The following is a 21,314-nucleotide window of genomic DNA, read 5'->3' as shown; positions in this document are numbered from 1 at the left end:
GATAAACTAATTGAACATTTCAGGCCTTTGAGCAGATGAGTTTTTGGGGTCATGGGACACTGAACATATTTTTAAAGTTTTTGAATGTACTTTTTTTATTTGTTGTAACTTCTATGCATCTAAATAACTGGCATATGACTCTGTATAGCATCTAGCCATTTATATTAGTTTAAAATAGTTACTTGCGTGAGGGATTGATGTTGATTATAAAAATGCTTTGTTTGTAATGCCTTTTTAGGCTGTATTATTCAAGCGACACCAAAATACCACTCGTAAATATATTGCTTTTTTTTAATCAAAGTAAATTTTAGAATTATTCTAAGACACTGTCCAGTTGTGCTAGTTAATGTCAGGTTTTGTGTTCAATGCCATGCAAATGAGCGTGATTAGAAATGTGAAAATAAAAGTGCTATTCCAAATGTCAATTGTGCCCAAAGCAGAAACTGTACCCCACTGAGTCATGCAGCAAAGAAACCAATTGAGCAGCTGATACTTTTGGTGGATGATATTTAGGTTCATGAGTTTTATCAGGTCTATCCTTCCAATAAGTGAGCTGCATTCCACTGCACTCTTGACATTTTATTGATTATACACGTGTCAAATGCACTCAGTGGAAGATTTTAGATCTCAAATGAAACAGTATATTTATTTGCAGCACTCAGAATCAGTGATTTCTGCCGTTACTAAGCACAAGTGAGATTATTTCAATGGTTAAGGCATACATACTGGATGAAGACCAAGAACCTTGGAACGTAAAGGAATGAAGGTCAGGCAGATAAAGGCTATGTGCGAAACTGAAGCTGAGAAAGTGGAATTCTACATAATCGCTTAAATTGGAGACAATAGTCACTTTGGGTGGTAAATGAATTGAAAGTGTGATGCTATTTTTTTTTCAATCCAAAACTCATGCCTACTACTGAATTGAAATGCATGAACAAATTATCTACCTACAATGCTGCAGTCATTACCACTGCTGAAAGAGTGAATAATGCTCAGATTTAAAGCAAAAAAAAATGCTGATATTGTAGATATTCATTTTAATGATGTGTTATGTTAAATTCTCCAGATTTCACTTTATAAAATTGTTTTCATTTTTCCCATAGATAAGTTAAGAAAAAGACTTAGCAAAGAGAGAAAATCACCGAAAAGGAAATTTGCAGATAATCAAGGATCACTGCACTCTCCTTCTAAATGCCGTAAATTATCAACTGAAACTCGGAAAGAGTGCAAAAACTGGTTAGTGTGGCAAAAATGTATTCATTGTCAAGTTATGGCAGTAATTAGCACTGTGGCTTAAAAACAAAATTGTCTCTATAGACAAGTTGCTAATTTTTTTCTTTAAATTCTGAACCTCAAATATTTATGATTGCTTCTCTGACCCTCACTGTCTATCCCTTCTAACTCCATTTGCTCTGTGTCCATCTCTATCTATATCTTTGCACTTGCAACTCTGTTTATCTCTGCCATGGATGCCCAGGTCTTCAGCAAAACCTCAATGTCTTTAATCTTGGCCATCCCCATTACTCCCTTTCCAGGTTCTTTTTATTTTTAGAATTCTTTCTCTCTCTTGTACATTAGAATTTGCTGCTGTGCTTATGGATTCTTTTTTCCCAATATATTCAATCTGGGAAATTTTGTCAAGACTGTTACTTGCACAGATCCTTGTGGTTTTTCAATTCAATTAGGTGCATGCTGTATATCGAGAAAATCCTTTTATTAAGTACTTCTAATGTGCCCTTATGTTTTTCATTATAATCACTTGACCTTTTCAAACTTTGGACAGAGCATCAGCGAACATATTGCCTGTAACGTGTATAATTTTTGGCATAAATTATTATAGCATTGAACTTCCAATTGGATAGTCTGAATTCTTAACCACACCTGTTTTGAGATGTTTGGGATTATGGTCAGAAGACACTAATATTTCACCTTGGTTATTAGTTATGAATACCTCAGATTGTCACAGAAGAAAAACAAGATTCAAAGTTGCTTTTTTAATTGCTGAGAACATTACTTTGGAACTTATTATGATTAGAGGAATAACTAACCCATCATTCCATACCAGCATCGTCTTGGAGTCATACTGTTTCTACACTCATGTCACCGATAGCAACAGCTGCTTGGAATGACATACTACAGTTTAGGACAGTCAAAATGTGCTCATTTACTAAAGTGGCCTTTATCTTCTCGAAGGCTGTCTGACAAGACTGTCTGGTTTGATATTCACATTTTCCTCCATGGATTCATCAATGGTGTGACTGCTGAACTGAAGTTAGAGACAAAGACCTGCTAGAATCCACATCATGGAATTGTAGAATTCCATTTTCATCTTGGATACAGGATAGGCCATTATTGCCTGAACTTTAACTTCTCGAGGCGCTGCTTGACCCTGTCCTATTATAGCCTTAAATGACTGACTTTGGCCTTGGCAAACTCACTTTTTTTTACCAATTATATTGTGGATTCACCTGTTTTAAAGCTCTGTTGGACAGTCTAAATGCTTCAAATGAACTTCCCACCTGTCACTGTTCCAGTAGGTCAATAATATGTATGACACAATTGCTCGATCTTGTAATCACATGGTTGAATAACCTCTGAGGCATTCTTCAAAACAAATGGCGTGACTTTATACCAAAACAGGTTCTACATTGGGGTTATAAAAGTAGCAGTCTCATGATCTGTCTGAGGAATTTGCCAATAACCTTTTAAGCAAATTTAATCTTGCTAACAAATACGGAATTCCCAACTCTATCAATACAATCCTCAAGTCATGGGTTTGGAGAGCAAATCATTCTTTGTCACTGCACTAATTTTGCAATAATCAATGCACAACCTCTATCTCATGGGATTTTGCTACCAGTTCAACTGAAGATTCCAGCTCTGTTTAATGATGCCAATATCCAATGCAAATTGAACCTCCTCTCTGACCTGGGCGAATTTACTAGGATTGACTCTGAGGGTTCTTTTCACTGGGTATGGCATGTTTTTAGATTAAACCTTATAAATAGCCAGAAAGGTCTAACTTGGTTTGTCCACACGCGCAGACTCGTGGTCTCCTTTAACAGCTCAGCTATGTCCCTTTCTCAGGAAACTAGTGCTATAGCTTCTCTAACCTCTTCAACACCCTCTTTGCTAAGTTTTGTTATAGGAGGTTCTATTTAAGAGCCGCATCTCCAACTGATCATTCAGGTGTATTTGTATCACTATCTCCCTCTGTAATCCCTTGAAAAATGATCACTAACTGATTATCTTTCCAATTATAGTTTTTCTTCAAAATACATAGCACATAACTGTTGATTTCTTTTTCTTCTATCCATTGTATGGATTACATAGTTTACCTGTTTCGGTTTCTTTTTAACATTATAAGGTTCATAACACCGAGCCTTCAGTGGCTAGCCAGGCATCAGAACTGATACCTTATCGCCAGGTTTGTAAGTATGAGACTTAGCTGCTCAATTCTGAGTTTTCATTCATTTGCTGGAAAATTTTAAGATGTTCCTGAGCTACTGTATAAGTTTTTGAAAGTCTCTCTTGGAACTTGGACACACAATCTGAGATTAATTTCTTCTCTGTATCCGAGATCTATCCTTAGTAAATCTAAGGGGTCCTATCACTTCATATCCATAGACTAACTCAAAGGGACTGAAGCTAGCTGAATCATTTGGCACATCTCTTACAATAAACAACAGTTATACATTATATCTCCATCCTGATAATTCTCAAATCAGCAGGCTACTATGCTGCTAATAATTTTTCAGAGTACCCTGCTATTAGGGATGATAAGCAAGCTGCCTCAGCTCTCTTAAGTTATACATTGCCTCTTTTTTTTTTAAAGTTCATTCATGGAATGAGGGTGTTGCTGGCTAGGCTAACATTTACTGCCAAACCCTGAATTGCCCAGAGGGCAGTTAAGAGTCACCCACATTGCTGTGGGTCTGGAGTCATGTGTAGACCAGACTAGGATGGCAGTTTCTTTCCCTAAAGGACATCAGTGAGCGAGATTTCTGAAGAAGGGTCCAGACCCGAAACGTCAGCTTTCCTGCTCCTCTGATGCTGCTTGGCCTGCTGTGTTCATCCAGCTCTACACCTTGTTATCTCAGTGAGCCAGATGGGTTTTTCTGACAATCAACTCGTGGTCATCATTGGACTCTTGATTCCAAATTTTTATTGAATTCAGATTCCACGAACTCCCATGGCAGGATTCGAACTCTTGTTCCTAGAGCATTACCGGGGTCTCTGGATTAACAGTTCAGCAATAGTACCACAAGGCTATCACCTTTCCTGTTTGGATGGGCAATAAATGCTGGCAGTGAACAAACTGTTCAACCTAAAGGAATTTTTAAAAAGTGACATGAAGTTTGATCACTGGTCGGACTGAATTTCTTTCGGTAACTCATACTTGACTTAAAAAAAAAAAAAAATGGATTGTAATTGCAACACTTGCTATAAACTTTCTCAAGGTTATTGCTTCTAGACTCCAATTAGTCAAGTATGGAATATTTATACCCTGATTTGACTTTGGGCCTGGATCCAATACTGGCACCTCACCGAATGGTTTATCAGAAGTTGAAACTGCTATCAATAAACCTGGCTTGATCAATGTTGTGTCTTCCCAACTATCTCACATGTACGCCATGCATTATAAAATTTTAACCACCTCTCCATACAACTCTGGCCAATAAAAGCACCTCATAGCCTTAGCCTGAGCCTTGTGATCATCCAAATGACCATCAGAATTTCATGGGCAATCCCTCGAGTTCCCTGGAAGTAACCATAAGGGATAACCATCTAATGCCTTACTGTTCAATCCTCATCTGGTCTCTGAAAAGCTCTGCACTTCCGAATCAAAAGATGGTTATACTCACGTCTTCACAGACTCCATGTCAGTGCATGAATGAGTACTGCAAGCCACAATCTGCCTTTGGATCTCAATCAAATGTAATCTGCTTAATAATTTAGTCATGCTTCCTTTAGGGTCTTCAAACCTATTCAAATTCACAAAAATCTCTGTCAACCAAACATTTGATTTGCCTTCCCCAATTCACCTTATCTTGTATAGGCCAAGGGCCTGGGGCCTTGTTGCAACTCAATCTGGTAAATGTCCAGAATGTTCCTCCTGCAGGACCTTGGGTTCCTCACAACAACTGGCTTTGCTGAAAACTTTTGAAGGTGTCTATACCTGATCTCTTGCCAGATCATTTCCCAATAAAATACAGACCATTTCAATAAGCAAAATGGTATAACTCCATTTACTAAGTGTCTTTGTAAATTTAACTTTAGGAGGACATGTAAATCACTTTCATTAACATCCCACAGAGATATTTTTCCATCCAACAAACCATCTGGAGGGTAAGATATAGCATCCACCACCATCAGTGAGTATTTCTCTTAGATATCTAAGAATATTAGCTTGTCCGCCAGCTGCACACCTCTCCATAGACATAATGTGAATCATGGAGCTATGGGAATTTTATCAGTACTGGGGGCAAAGCCAGCTGCTTATTCTGAGCTACGCCTATTAAGATGGTAGATTTTGAAGAAGCATGGCGCAACTCTACCAATGCTATTGCCTTGTCACTAACTCCATTTACTGCTACAATGTTTTCTAGAAACAGACTGGACATTCTTGCCAACACGACAGGGTTGGATTTTGATTTCTATTAATCTGCGTTCATGCTCTGTAACTTCACTTTCTCAAATAAGACAAAATATGTTTCAGTTCCTTCCACACAAGTGTTTAGGAGTTACATGAATGTTCCTTGCCAAATAACAACCAGCAATTAAATCTTGACTCATCAAATCTGCCTGCTATGTCCTGTTCACATAATTAATGTCTTTCTCTGTACTAATCAAATTTTCTGTCTTATGCCTTTTTTTTTTTTGCAATTCAAGGTTTTCCCTTACTTCTACTCTCTAAACCTTTCTTTCTTTCTTTCTTTCTTTCTTTCTGTCTTTCTGTCTTTCCTTTAGAGTTTCAAATCAAATTTTCAAATCTCCTGTTCTCTTTCCAGTTTAAGTTTCTTCATTTCCCTGTTTCATGTTCAAATTGCTTCATTTGTAACTGAATCCCAGCCAACTCAATCTTCATTTGTCTGGATTATGTTTTTTCTCTGTTCTAGCGAAATGCTGGTTTGGTTTCCTTTTGTGGCAATACAGAGAATCGGCTTGTGTGCAATATCTGGACAACATATTCCAGAAACTCACTACTCTAGGAAAGGAAGACCTACATGAAATCTAGTCTTGTACTACTCTTACATAATTTAAAGGCATGAAACCTGATATGGTTCAATCTGTCCCACCAAAATAATTAAGCCCTTTTATTCTAAGTACATCTATTAGATGACCTTCAAAGCCACGGTATTTCAAAGAAAACAGACCAAACTTGTTTAAGTCTACATAATAACTTTAAGCTTGGAAGTTCTCCTTTGAGCATATTCCAAGGCTGCTGCATCACCAAATTTGTGTGAATCTGAACTGGGCACTACTATAGATTCATTCTAAGTAAAGACCTGCAAACAACTGAATGGTGTTCTTTTGATGTGGCTTGCATTAATCCCAATATTTTTTGCTTTGGCTGCATGTTATATGCATTGATCTGAAACTTTAATCTATGCATAACACTCAAATTTAGTCCTGATATCTCCTTATGTGGCTTGATGTCAGATTTTATTTGAGAATGCTCCTGTGAATTGCTTTGGACATAACTAAAGAAATAGGAGGAATAACTATGTGATCCTTCAAGCCTGACGCACCATTCACTACTTTCATGCCAATGACCTTGCTCAACTCTGTTTTCCTGCCAGTTCCCTTATCGCTCCATTTCCTGAGAGATGAAAAATGTATCCATGAACATGCACTTGCAGAGCATGTTTAATGTTATAAGTTGTTCATTTTTAGCCACCTTCAGTATTGCTCCAACTTATTAGGTCATATCCTCTACTAATATAGCCCCATGATGAGAAGGGCTTTAAACATGAAATGAGAATGTGCATCCAACCTGCCACATTAGTACCTGTAACTGTTTGGCAGTAGCAGGCAAGTGTTCAATTTACCAACCTCTTTAAATTAGGTTCCCACAGCCTGATTTAAATTGAAGAGAAATCTCTCCGGTTTCCAAGGGCACAGTAATCTGACACTTAAAGGGAGGAAGCTGGCAGTTGAGAGCTCCACAAAATAAATTCCTTTGTGGACAATTCTCTTAACTAAGGAAGAGCAAGAATTCACCCCCCAATCTCCTTTTCTTCTCACAGTGGGTTTTTTTCGACCCCTCACCTCCTGTTTTTTGGCTCTTTCCTTCATGTGTGGTCACTCTTCTTTTGCTCTCATTACTAATTGTCAAGGGTCCACAACGACAACATCCTATCAAGTTGGCTGGCTGCAAGTTGGGAATTATAAGGAAGAAAAATCATAATTTAATTCTTGCCATTAAGTTCAGCAAGATTTCCCTGTCCTTGGCTTGCCAGGTTTTCACTGCACCCTCCTCGTAAATGTGAGGGCCTGTGTATCTTATATTTTTGGTTTATTTTGATTTGAAAACCAATCTTTCCATGTTTGTTTTAGCCTAATGGCTGTTGCTTGTTAGAAAAGCAAACGTGAGTGATTCCATTGTTAAAATTGTAAAGCAGTTCACAAAAATTATTAGAAAGTTGCATGTTTGTTTTATTACAAACTATTAGAGTTGCTCAATATTTTTCAGTCATTAACCTCATTTAGAAAATATTGCTCTATTTTTAACTATTTCTTCAACAGCCAAATATTCACGTCAAAATCCCATACAGACATTTTGAAAGACTTAAGGTCACAAATCAAATTGAATGTCATCTCAAGAATTTATGTTGACAGAACAAATGTCTGGGAAGGAGCTCTGAGAGAGATGAGGCGCAAGACATTCAGCCCCTCCAGCACAATTTGCATTCAATTTTCAGATGATGCTAGAAAACCTCAAGTTGTTGGTGACCTGGGAAATTCCTGTCATGAATTTTTTCATTTGCTGATGCATCATCTTGCGCATTCACTTTTGTTTGAAGGCTCTGCTACCTCAAAGAACATGACTCTAAATTCTCGAGGTTAGATTTTTTTTTATATATATTAAAAGTTTAGAATTATAGCTATTTTCAATTTATTTGTAATTGCATTTCATCTTGATGTAGTATATGTAAAGATAGATGCATTGCTAAATAATACTATGTTAAATTGATAATTGTCTTAAATTACACACATGCATTTTTCCGTAACTTGTGTATAGTCCAATACGAGAGAGATTCCTTCAGAAGCAGAAGGTATTAGAAATGCTACTTAGAATATGCTCCATACCTAATGGCTTTAGAACTCCTAGAGAAGGGAATAGAATAGAATTCCAGGAAAAGACAGCTGGACGGAAAATAGGGATGAACCATCCCAAAAGAACTTTGGAGAACTTTGGTATAGAGAAGAGTTGGCGAGAAGGCCTGCCATGAGAATCCGGTACTGTCCAACATTGTAATAATAAAGAACGGAAGATGAATAATCCTTCCAGCTCTCCCTGCCAAACACCCTCTTTCCCCTACCCCACCCACCACACCACCTCATGCCTTCTATCCACTCCTTTGTCCTTGATTCTCATGCTAAAATATGCCATTGAGCCTATGAGGAATGGTAGTATGGCCCCCATGCCAAGTTATGTCCCTGTACCCATCCCCATTGTCTTTAAGGCTTTATGCTAACTCATTTCATCAACACAACATTCTTTCCTTTCATCTACCATGGCAATTACCTAGTATCTACTGTTAACAGATCTCTGGACCCATGCAGAGGTGATATGAAATAAAGTTAGTAGGTGTGTGTTGCAGTTTTCATTATTTTGAGAAAAATACTCATTCTTTTTTTTTTAAAGTACTAATGGATATTCCTTCACAAACCAGAAACTTCAGCCTTCTAACAAGAAACATTTTATTTAAGTGCAACAAGTGTTCATAGGAATTCGTAGTCTCACATCATCATTCAAAACCACTTGTAGCTATAAATCAAACTTATGGGAAAGTGCCATTATATTGATGGATGGCTGGATACCAATAAAGTGAAATAGTAAGCATCATGTTTTTAACATTGACACTTTATTTTTAAAGAAAGGGTCACACTTTTAAATGCCTTGGCTCCTTTTGACAGCTGCTCCTGATGTTTAATTTTTGATGGGTCTATTATGAAGTTCCAATTAGTTTAACTGATTTTTTTACTGTTTACACACTCATGCCTACTTTTAACAGTCCCAAAGGGCATCAAAACTCTTCCTCTCCACGTCCCCCAAAAAAAAAACAAGTCTTAAACCAAATCCAAATGCACTTTATTTCTCTGAAGGGATACACTGGCTGTCTGAATGAATCTACAAAGTTTAGATTTGCATTGAGCAAGTCTATTCTGCACATTGTGTATTTCACACAAAAGAGATGTCAGGTTCAGGTTTAAGTAGGGGCAGTTGATTAGGTGACTGGCTGCCTCCACGGAGCAAAAATGCACAAAACTCTGCCAACACCTGTGGAAGTAGTAAATGCCGTGTTCCAAGCAGAATTTGGGAGCCCTGATCAATTCTGTAGTTTTAGCTACATCAGAATGCCTCTTGATGCTTAACAATGATCATTTAATGATAAATAAATGTCTGAATATCCCCTATTATGACAGTGCTCCCACCTGCACCTTTTTCTTTTACCTTGTGCTATTAGGAGGTTCAAATATTTTTGAATCCACTATATACCTATTTGGTGGAGTCATTATTGTAATGTGAAGCCAATAGATGTAGAATTCACATGTTTTCCATCTTGCTGCCCTATGTCATTGCAGCTCAAAATTATATACACATCTTTTTATATTTATTTCCTTTGTAGCTCTTAGGTGTGATTGGTATTATGAAGCAGGACGGATGATTGCAATCTCACTAGTTCATGGTGGTCCATCACCAAACTTCTTCTCCAGAACTCTGTTTAGTTGTCTGGCCTATGGTCCAGAGGTAACTGAACCAACTATGGAAGACGTCACACATGTTGATGTGACACAAAAGATTAAAAAGGTAAATTCTTAAAGACACTTGTACTATTTTTAATTGTTATTTTCAGGGGTACTAGGCTAATGCACCTTTTATTTTGCCAAGAGGAGATGGGGTCAAATCCAAGGGGAATTGCTTTAGCAATGCAAGTCATCTTATCTGCTGCAAACACCGTGCAAGGTGAGGAGTGAACTAAGTAAAAGTCCTTATAGTTGTAACTGCACAGCACAGTTTTTTAGTTACTTGGCCCGTACTGGTAGTTCCTTGCAGAGAAGCTATAAGGATGTGTTCTGTGGGAAATTGAAACAAGAATTCCTGTGTAATGAGGAACAGAGATGTCTCTGAGGTTGGAAGCTTTACTATGTTAAGAGGATGGGTTGCTTGAGTTATTGCTTACCTGAGAATACGTGATGCAAGATGTAGTCCCAAATGTAGAAAGCGTTCTAGTCGCACAACTGACATCCTTTATCTCCAACAGAGGGAAAAATATCTCTCGCTAACATGTTAATGGTCAACAACTACACCCTGTTCAGTTTCTAACTTTATTTGGTTCCTACACGTAAAGGTGGCAATAAAATGAGAAACCACAAAACACTTGTGTACTTAGTAAGTTGAGTAACAACATTCCTATCAACTATTTGGTATTGAATATTGTGTGGTATGGAAAATGTGTGGAGAAAAGAGACAAAATAATTCATGACCATCTCTGTGCATCATTTGAACGTTGTTATTGATCCATACAGTATATATTAGGCTTACACCTGAATGGCTGACTCAAGATGCATATTTCTAAAGTGTAATCACCCGTAAGCAGGAAGGGAATCTGCCACTAAAAATGTGCAATGTCCTGGATAAAGAGCAGCTGCTTAACCTTAAAGAGACTAAATGTATGTATTAGTCTACTTGGTGTGGATGAGTAAATTGGGCTTTAATCAAAACTACTTATGTTTTTTTACGAACGTCTTTCTTGGGCTTCTTAACTAATCTGAAAAGGTAGCTAATTGAACTTTGCGTTCCAACTAATAAAGTAAACCTCTTTAAAGAAACAAATACTTACTAATATTAACAGCATATTCAAGACTGCTCAAAGGGAGGATCAGATAAATCTAGAGGTGCAGTAAAAGATCTTGTTGCCGGTGAAAGAATTCTAAATGTTTATTTGCCTCACTTTTCAGACAGCTAAGTGTGTAAGTGAGAATAAGAGATAAGGTCACGAAGTAATTAGATAAGATATGTGATTCACCTGGAACATTGAGGCAATCTTTAAATTTCCTTTGTTATGCAATTTTTGTCTGTGGACTAGCATTTTGTGAATCTGTTCAAAAATTGAAAAAAAACATTAAATCGTAGAACTATTGATCAGCCAACTTAATGACTGTAGTGTGGAATCTTGTGGAGACCATCTTGAGGTTGAAATTAATACTTAATCGGAAAGATTTAAGTTAATTAAAGACAGCCAGCATGAATTTGTTTTCAAAGATGTTGTGGAAGAAAAATTCAGAAGACTCCTTTTGAGAGAATATATAGACCAAAGAAACAGTGAATATGTTGTGAATTTTCGGAAGGTGTTTGGCAAGGCACAGTATAAGTGTTGCTTCATTGGTAAAAGAAGGGCACACCATTTCAATGGGAACAAGGCATGTAGATGGAAATCAAGTTAATTGATAGAAAGCAGAGTAATATTTAATGGGGTTTTTTTTAGACAAGAGGTGCTATCTCTGACAGCTCCACGTGTGTTGAAATAAGTCTTTTTTTTTTTAAAAACCAGCAGACACTCGACTTAATTTCGAACAGCACAAATAGGTAGCAAGTACTTTGTTGCAAAGAGGAAATAGATTAATAGATGGAGCAGATGATGATCAGTTTAATTTTAGTAAATTGATGCTATTTTAAAAATGAGTGAGTAGTACGTTAAACAGTAAAGCTTTAAAAAGTGAGAAACAAATGGTGCAAGAGTGGCAGGTGTGTGGAATGCGCTGCCGGCAGTGGTAGTGGGGTCAGATACTTTAGAGACTTTTAAGCGACTCTTGGATAAACACATGGAGGATAGTAAAATGTAGGGTATTCGGGGTAGATTGATCTTAGTAGGATAATAGGTCGGCACAACATCGTGGGCCAAAGGACCTGTACTGTGCTGTACTGTTCTATGTTCTATAAATATAAAACTTTGTATAAGTTGAAGGCATGCCAATAAAGCTAAAAATGCAGATTGCATACTAGGTAAGTTTGGACTTTGCATAATGTGTGTGCTTCTTTGTAAATCTGTTCAAATTATTTTGTAAGCCTGCAGTGAGAATATTGCCATTTCTGCCTAGTTTTGGGAATCTCAGTTTAGATCTAATGAGGGTGAAGAACTTGAAATAGCTAATATTTGTAAGAGAAGTACTAAAGAAATTAATAAAACTAACAGGTTAACAACCCCTGGATCACCTTAGGGTTTTAAATTGTGGCTATAGGGAGAAAAATGCATTGGTTTTGATTTTACACAATTCCCTAGATCTTAGAATTCATCTGTTGATTAGAAGGTTATAAATGTAACTCCACTATTCAAGAAAGTAGAAGGAAAACAATATCAGGTGACCTGACATTAGTATGGACTTGTTCAAACTTTTTTTTTGATTTTATGGGTTTTAGTACTCATTTAGACCAGCATTTAGTACTCATAAGTAATTGCCCTTGACAACGTGGTAGTGAGCCACTATTTTGAATTACTATAGCCCATGGACAATTTATAAACTCACATTGCTATACATGTAGGAATTCCAACAGTCATGTAGCCCCAAATTTGTGATTTGGTGTTCCTATGCATCAGCAACATAAGGAATGTTACTCAAGGAAATCAAAGTGAGATCAGGTGGTGTCCCCATGGGTTTGTGAAAGGAAATAATGCAGGTTGGACAAGAGACAAACAGCAGATGTAGTAAGTATTTTTAATTAACGTTTTTAGACATGATGTGACGCATCTCCTATACCGATGGGACTTGAACCAGACCTTCTGGTCCAGAAATAGGGGCACTACCGCTGTCACAAGAGCCCTTCAATGGATGTAGTGCACCTGGATTTTCAAAGGGCATTTTTAATGAAGTGAAATATATAATGTTGTTAGAGAAGTTTGGGACTTATGAGACTTATGACGGTGAGTTATATTACCATGGATTTGGAATTGGTCAGTAACAGAAAAGAGGCTTGAGAAGTAAATGGGCCATTTTCAGGTTATTGGGTTGTAACAAGAATTAGTTGCTTCGGCCTCGGCTATTTACAATCCAGATCAATGGCTAAGATGAAGGGACAGAGTGTAATATGGCCAAACTTCTAAAAAGCAAAGCTGAATGGGAAAGTAAGTTGTGAGATGTATACCAAGAGGCTGTGAATGGACATGGGAAAGGTATGTCAGTGGTTAAGAAGGTGACAGATTATGAAGTGAGGGACTGTGAAGTTAACCATTTTGCTTAGAAGAATATTTAAAAAAAAACAGTTTTTAAAAAACCATGAGATACCAGTAAATGTTGATTTGTAGTTGAATCATGCACAAATCTCAAAGCTAACATGCAGGCATAGTAAACAATCGGGAAAGTGAATTTCTGCACATAGCTATTGCAAGTGGGTTGGTTTCTAATAAATTATGTGGAACTTTGCTCACACCTCACCTAGAGTTATTGCGTTTCTCCCATAACGCAATAGTTGCATTCTTGTGTCATCGCGCACGATAGAAAATCGTATTTATAAGGAAATCGCTTTACTATGCAGTAGAAAGTTTGTGTTATCCAAACAGTATCCACTATTCAGCGATTGCGTTGAAGCCAATTCACGGTAACAAAACGTGAAATACCTGTACTGTGCAATTTTGGTCTCATTACCTAATGATGCACTTGCCTTTGAAAGGCAGCAACACAGGTTCGCAAGAACAATTGCTTGGATGAGAAGAGAGATCTAGTAGTAGTAGGCATATGGTTTCTAGAAGAATGAAAGATGAATAAATTGAAATGTATCTAACTCTTAAGAGCCTTATTGGAAGGAGACACAGAGTGGTTGTAGAACTACAGGGTCGAGGCTTGGGTCCTTTATTATTCATAATATCTGTGAATAATGTAGATGAAAATGTAGGTGAGGAGAAGAGATGATACATACGTTTGAAAATAACATGAAGATTGGCTGAGTGGTTGTTAGAGAGGAAGAAGGTCTTGGGTAACGGGAAGATATATATACGAGTTGTTAAAATGTGCAGAGCAGTGGCAGATGGAATTTAACCAATAAGTAACCAGACAAGGGAGTATTCACTTAATGTCAGGACACTAGGAAACTTGGAGAAACAGTGGGATCTTGGGGTGCTTATTCACAGATACCTGAAGTTGGCGGGACAGGGTTAATACAGTGGTTAAGATGACATATGGAATGCTTGCTTTTATTAGCTGTGCCTTAGATTATAAGACCAGGGAGGTAGAAAACTCTGTTCAGGCCACAACTGGAGTACTGAGCCGTCATGGTTGCCACACTATAGGAAGGATGTGGCTGCACTGGAGTGGATGCAGAGCAGATTTACCAGGATGTTGCCTGAGTTGGAGCATTTTAGCTATGAAGAAAGGCTGCATAGGCTCAAGTATTGTTTTCTTTAAGCAGAGAAGGCTGAGGGGTGTGGAATCTGATTGAGACGTATATAAGGTTGAGGGGCATGGACAGCGTGATGGAAAGCAGCTGTTCCCCGTAGTTGAGAGATCAATAACACGGAGGCATAGTTTTAACATGAAAAGCAGGAGGTTTAGAGGGGATTTAAGGAAAAATGTTCACTCAGTGTCCTGGAATGCGCAGCCTGGGAGGGTGGTAGAGGTGGGAAACCTTTCAACCTTTTTTTTTAAAAAAAGTATGTGGAGGAAGACTTTAAATGTCATAATGCTGTTGGCCAAGTAGAATTATTGTAGATAGGTCAGCCCATACTCGATGGGCCAAAAGGCCTCTTCTGTGCTGTTTAACTCTGACTTGACAAGTTAAATACTTGAGAGGAGGCTGTTTTCCCCTGGCTAAAGTATAGAATTCAAGTCATATTCTCAGTATTAGGCATTGGTCATTCAGAACTGAGATGAAGAGAAACTTCATATCCTGACGTTTGTGAATCTCAGCCATCTGGACTAGAGAATTTCCATGAGTGATCAGTGGTTGAATATATTCAGGACGAGGTTGATACGGTGAAATAACTAAGAAATATGGGAAATAGCAGCAAGCTTCAAAATTTAAGAAAGAATCTGTGACTCTAGTTTGTGGGGGGGCCTGTCTGTTTTAATTAAAACATATAATTAAATATTATAATTTGCCTTTTCCAGATAAAAGAATCTTCAACCTTGGAAGAATTGAAATTATCTGTCAAGGAAAATGCTGATTACCTTTCAGTTGCTGGATGTTTAAGATCAGTGTGGTCATTGGATGATAAAGAAATGTTGGTGAAGGATATGTTGACCTTCCATGTGATCAGTCGAGTTCGCTCACCTTTTGAAAGGTTTGCCTTTACATCCTGTATTTGCATTAAGTGCTTTAATCACTGCAACAGCCTGTTTTACCTTTCAATGATATAATTAGGCTTTTGGAAATTGCTGAAAATCTGAAAATTTTTATGATTGTTCATTCTTGGGATGTGAGCCATTCGTAATCGGTTTTTTAGGAGGTAGTGGTGAGTAACCTTTTTGAATCACTGCAGTCCATGCTGAGGAAATGTCCCACAGCGCAGTTGAGTAGAAATTTCCAGGATTTTGATTGAGTGACAATTTAAAGTTTGATACAATGCCAAATTGGGATAGTGAGAGATTCTGGGGCGGTATGTAGGTTAAGGTGTTCCAAGCATGTCTGGTTTTAGGTGATGGAGGTCACAGGTACGAGGTGCTGTTGAAGAAGCCTTAGAAAGTGAAGATTGCAATCTCCATGTTACATTCCTAAATTTGTAATTAGGAATTATTTTTTACATCACATAGCTTTCTCTACGATATTCTTATGGATAGCAAAGCAAAAGGTATTCAAGATATTCATTTCCCAATTGTAAACCGTTCCCTAGTGGGTGGATTTTAGAATACATTGTCATTTTTGAATTGACAGTGGAAAGCATTGGCATTATTTCCTGCAATTTTTTGTCTATGGAAACTAAATACTAGTCTCTTTATCATTCTTCTCTTTGATCAAGATTTTTCTATCTGGAACATTCATTTAATCTAAGGGAACTTCTCCCCTAGCCAGCCTGAATGAAGTGCTTGTGAACAAGAATGTATTTCATAATTCCTGAGAAGGCTCATGAATCATTTTAGTATATTCAGCTTCAAATGGAGGCTATTAGCTTTTTAACCATTCTTGGTTTCTTTTAACATTTGTTTTAAAACTCTTAACATTTAAACATACATCTTTATAAAATTCTTTATGGAAAAATGGTACAGAATAAAGATTAGTTCTTATGATTTGGAAAATTCAGACATTGAAAAACTTAATGTTTTCCCTGCCAGATTTGAACTTGTTTTAGCTATTGCCTCATCAGCCATGAATTTGTTGAATGATAGAGTAATCTCAATGGGCTAAGTGGTGTACTCAACCTGTTTCTTTTGACTCTTAAGACATGACCTATATTATACTTTCTAATGCTACAGGCCATTGCCTTATCCTGGGGACTATCTGTCTTAAGACTTCAAAAGCTCTCCAGTACCCAGGTATTGGCACAATTTTGCTGCTGTGATAGTTCATAAATCTCCCTTGAATTCTATCTGGTACAAACACATACTTCTTATCATATGGTGACCAGATCTGTATATAATACTGGGCCAATGCAGTGCTGGAGGAACACAGCAGGCCAGGCAGTATCAGAGGAGCATGAAAATTGATGTTTTGGGTTTACACCCCTCATCAAGACTGGGGAGGGAGGAGGGAACTCAGAAATTTTTGGGCTGGAGGAAGGTAGATAGCATGGTGATAGGTTGATACAGGTAGGGGGTAGTGGAGATTGGTCAGTGGGAAGGGTGGGGCGGATAGGTGAGAAAGAAGATGGACAGGTTGTGTCGGGTCAAGGAGGTGGAGATGAACGGGAGAATTGGACAAGAGATGAGGCGGAGGGGTGGGGAGATTTTGAAATCGGTGAATTCTATGTTGAGGCCATTGGGCTGTAAGCTCCCGAGGTGGAATATGAGGAGCTGCTGTTCCAGTTTGCGTGTGGTGTCATTGTGACATTGGAGGAGGCCCAGGATGGACATGTCACCCAGGGAGAGGGAGGGGGAGTTAAAATGGTTGTCAACTGGGAGATGATGTTGATTATAGCAGAGTGCAGATGCTCCACAAATCGGTCACTGAGTCTGTGCTTAGTCTCATCGATGTACAGGAGACCACATCAGGAGCAATGGATACAGATTAGGATGTACAGATTAATCTGTAGATTTGGAAAGATTGTGTGGGGCCTTGGACAAAGGTGAGAAGGGAGGTGTAGGAGCAGATGGAGCACCTCCTTTGTTTGCAGAGAAAAGTGCCGGATGTAGTGGGGTTGGTGGAGAGTATGGAGTGGACAAGGGAGTCCCGGAGAGAGTGGTCCCTACAAAAGAGGTGGAGAGGGAAATAGCTCTTTGGTGGTGGGGTTGGATTGCAGGTGGTGAAAGTGGCGGACAATGATGCACTGGATGCAGAGCTTGGTGGGGTGGTATATGAGGACCGGGGGGACTCTGACCTTATTTTTGTGAGGGGGAGCAGGTTTGAGGTCAGAAGTGCAGGAAATGCAAAAGATGCAGTTGAGGGCATTATGAATCACTGGAGGAGGAAGTTGCAGTCCTTGAATTAGGAAGACATCTGGGATGTCCAGGAGTGGAACGCTCCATCTTGGGAGCATATTCAGTGGAGGCGAAAGAGTTGGGAGTATGGAATCACATTCTTGCAGGAGGGTGGGTGACAGGAGGTGTAGTCAAGATAGCAATGGGAGTCGTTGGGTTTGAAATAGATGTCGGTGCTGAGACGGTTACCGGAGATGGAGACACAGAGAGATCCAGGAAGGGGAGGGAGGTATCGGAGATGGTCCAGGTGAATTTGAGATTGGGGTGAAAGGTGTTAAGTTGATGAACTGTTCAAGCTTCTCATGAGAGCATGAGGCAGTGCCAATACAGTCATCGATGTAGCAGAGGAAGAGATGAGGGATGGTGCCAGTGGAAGAGGGACTGTTCCAAATATCCTACGAAGAGGCAGACATAGCTTGGACCCATATGGGTGCCCATAGCCACCCCTTTAGTTTGTAGGACGTGGGAGGAGTTAAAGGAAAAGTTGTTGAGGGTAAGGACAAGTTCTGTTAAGTGGATGAGAGTGTCGATGGAGGGTGACTGGTTGAGCCTGAGGGAGAGGAAGAAGCGAAGGGCTTTTACGCCATCTGTGTGGGGGTTACAGGTATACAGGGACTGGATGTCTATGGTGAAGCTGAGGTGTTGGCGGCTGGGGAATTGAAAGTTTCAGAGGAGGTGGAGGGCATGGGTAGTGTCTCAAACGTAGTGGAGAGTTCCTGGACAGTGGCGGGAGGGTGGTGGTGGGGATGGTGACAAAATGGAATTGCGGTAAGCAGGGATAAGTTCAGTGGGGTAGAAGCAGGCAGAGATAATGGGTTGACCAGGACTGTCTGGTTTGTGGATTTTGAGAAGGGGATAGAAATGGGCGGTGTGGAGTTGGAGAGCGATGGTGTTGGAGGCTGTGGTTGGGAGGTCTCCTGAGGTGATGGTCTGGGAGATGATGGTTTGGTGATTGGGTTGGGTCATAATTGAGAGGACGGTTGGAGGAGGTGTCAGAGAATTGGCGCCTGACCTCTGCAATGCCATACCACCACCATGCCCCCATTTATCAGCAGGTTTGATGGTGAGGTTGGGGTTGGTGCGGGGCTGCATGTGCCTTTGGGAAGAAGTTTGAGTGAGTGAGTGGGTGGAGAGATTCAGGCAATTGATGTGATGGCAGTTGAAAATGAAGAGGTCAAGGGAGGGTAGGAAGCTTCGGGATGATGTCCAGATGGGGTTTGTTGGAGGTGGGAGAAGTGGTCTGCAGAGAGTGGGTTAGAGTCCCAGTCAAAGAAATAGGTGCTGAGTCAGTGGAAAGAGTTTGACATCTAGGCATGTATGGAATTTGTTGATGTGTGGGCACAGGGGAATGAAAGTGAGTCCTTGGCTGAGGACTGACCATCCCTCCTCAGGGAGGGGGAGGTCTGGGGGATGGTGAATACCTGGCAGAGCTTGAGACTGGGGCTAGGTGTAGAGCTGGGATTGGGGTTGGAGACTGTCTCAGGAGTGGGTGTAGGTATGGCACCACTCGGGCGGAAGTGGAAGCAGCGATGTGGTCAGCAGCGTTAGCGGAAGTGACATAGGCTGCGGCGGAAGCAGTGTTGTCAACGACTTTCCTGCTCCTCTGCTGCCTGACCTGCTATGTTCCTCCAGCTCTACACTGTATTGACTCTGACTCCATGAGTTCTTGCTATCTCCTGTATATAATACTCTAGCCTAACTACTTTTATGCAATCCAGCATAACTTTTCTCTTCCCAACACAAGGAATAGAAAAGTAATAAACTACTCAGCTATTTGATCCCATTCAACATTCAATATAATCATGATTGATCCTTACCTTAATCCATTTTCCTGCCTGTTCCCTGTGCCCTTGAATTCCCTGCCACTTTAAAAAATAAATCTGTTGATCTCCATCTTGACTATACTCCTTGAAAGAGCATCTATACAATCTAGGGTGGATTATTCCAAACGTTCAGAATGGCAGAAAAGAAATTTTCTCATCTCCATTCCTGAGGCTGTGCTGCAATTCGGATTCAGTTAGATTCAGATTCAGACTCAATTTCAGATTGTTTAACCACAATAAACTACTTCTGTCCCTACGCTGTGAAAGCCTTTCAGAAGCCTATATGTTTCAATGAGATCACTTCACTTCTCATTTTTCTAAATGTTGGACAGCATATGCTGTCTTTATTCTTTAACATTAAAATAGTTTGCAAAAGTAATCTGCAATGAGGGGAAAAAAAATGCACAAATAGATATTGATAGGTTTGGTGAATGGGCCAAAATTTAGCAGATAGAGTTTAACGTGGTTAAATGTGGCATTATCCATTTGTTCAGAAGGATAAAAAGGCAACTGATTATCCAAATGGAGAGAAACTTCAAAGTAGTTCAGTGCAGAGAGATTTGGGTGTCCTCGTGCATGAATGACTGAGCACTAGTATGCAGGTACAGCAGATAATAAGGACGGCAAGTGGAATTTTTGCACTTATTGCTGAAGGAATGGAGTAAAAAGTAGAGAAATGTTGGTGCAAATGTACAACCCATTGGTGAGACTGTATGGTGGAGTATTGCAGCAGTTCTGGTCCCCTTACTTGAGGAAGGATGTAATTGCATTGGAGGAGGTTCACTAGATTAATTCTAAAGATGAAAAGCTTGTCTTATGAGGAGAGATTGAGCAGTTTTGGCCTATGCTCGCTGGAGTTGAGAAGAATGAAATGAACTCTGAGATATACAAGATACTAAAACGGATTGACAAAATAGAAGTAAAGCACATGTTTCCTGTTATGGGACAATCTAGAATGAGAGGGCACAGTTTTAGGCTAAGGGGTGTCAGGTTTAAAATAGACGAGGAAGAATTACTTCTACCAAAGGGTCATGAATTTGTGGAATTTACTATCCCAGAGTCTAGTGGACAATGGAGTATTGAATAAATTTAAGGAGATAGACAGACAGATACTTAATTAGTATTAGGTTAAAGCAGTTGTTGATCACCAAGTACAAGCAAATGTCTCTGGGATCATGGTCAACACAGCTTATTTGGGAAGCACAGTGGTGAATGATCTTCCAAATGCACTTTGTGAGGACAGTCTGGGTTCAGAGTGGACCAGAGCTTCCAAGTATTATGTTGGACTCTCGAGGATTTTCAGAATGAGTGTGCCAGGCCTGGAAAAGAATCTACAAAGAAGAAGCTATATCCTGAAAATTGTTAACTCATGCAGAGGGTCTGCATTAAACAAGCAATTATCATAAGACATGTAATTTTTAAGAATGCTTTGCTTTGTTTAAAACGTGTTCCACTGTTGTTGTTGTTTTTTTTTTTAAAAGTCTATCATGCAAACATTTTCACATTCAAGTCCACAAAAAGAATTGTTAAATATGAAACCACTGTAGCATAACTTCCAATCTGTTAGGGCTGTTTTAAAATCTAGGGAATTGTGGAAAATCTTAACCAGTGCATTTACTATCTTCGAGATAGTAGGAACTGCAGATGCTGGAGAATCTGAGATAACAAGGTGTAGAGCTGGATGAACACAGGCCAAGC

The 21,314-nt window shown here is 39.2% G+C and overlaps 1 protein-coding gene across 4 annotated transcripts in view; it reads left to right on the top strand.

Annotated features, from left to right (window-relative positions):
* Positions 1-21,314, top strand: part of g2e3 (G2/M-phase specific E3 ubiquitin protein ligase) — a 77,412-nt gene that overhangs the window by 48,544 nt on the left and 7,554 nt on the right. For all 4 annotated transcript variants that reach the window (XM_048599896.1, XM_048599895.1, XM_048599897.1 and 1 more), the window contains 4 exons: positions 1,104-1,236; positions 7,750-8,066; positions 9,858-10,039; positions 15,331-15,503. In XM_048599896.1, the coding sequence (XP_048455853.1) occupies positions 1,104-1,236; positions 7,750-8,066; positions 9,858-10,039; positions 15,331-15,503 (805 nt within the window). The remainder of the gene's footprint in view (positions 1-1,103; positions 1,237-7,749; positions 8,067-9,857; positions 10,040-15,330; positions 15,504-21,314) is intronic.

Source organism: Rhincodon typus, chromosome 8 (genome assembly GCF_021869965.1).
Source record: "Rhincodon typus isolate 14 chromosome 8, sRhiTyp1.1, whole genome shotgun sequence".
NCBI lineage: Eukaryota > Metazoa > Chordata > Chondrichthyes > Orectolobiformes > Rhincodontidae > Rhincodon > Rhincodon typus.
This window is presented reverse-complemented; position numbering and strand designations above follow the sequence as displayed.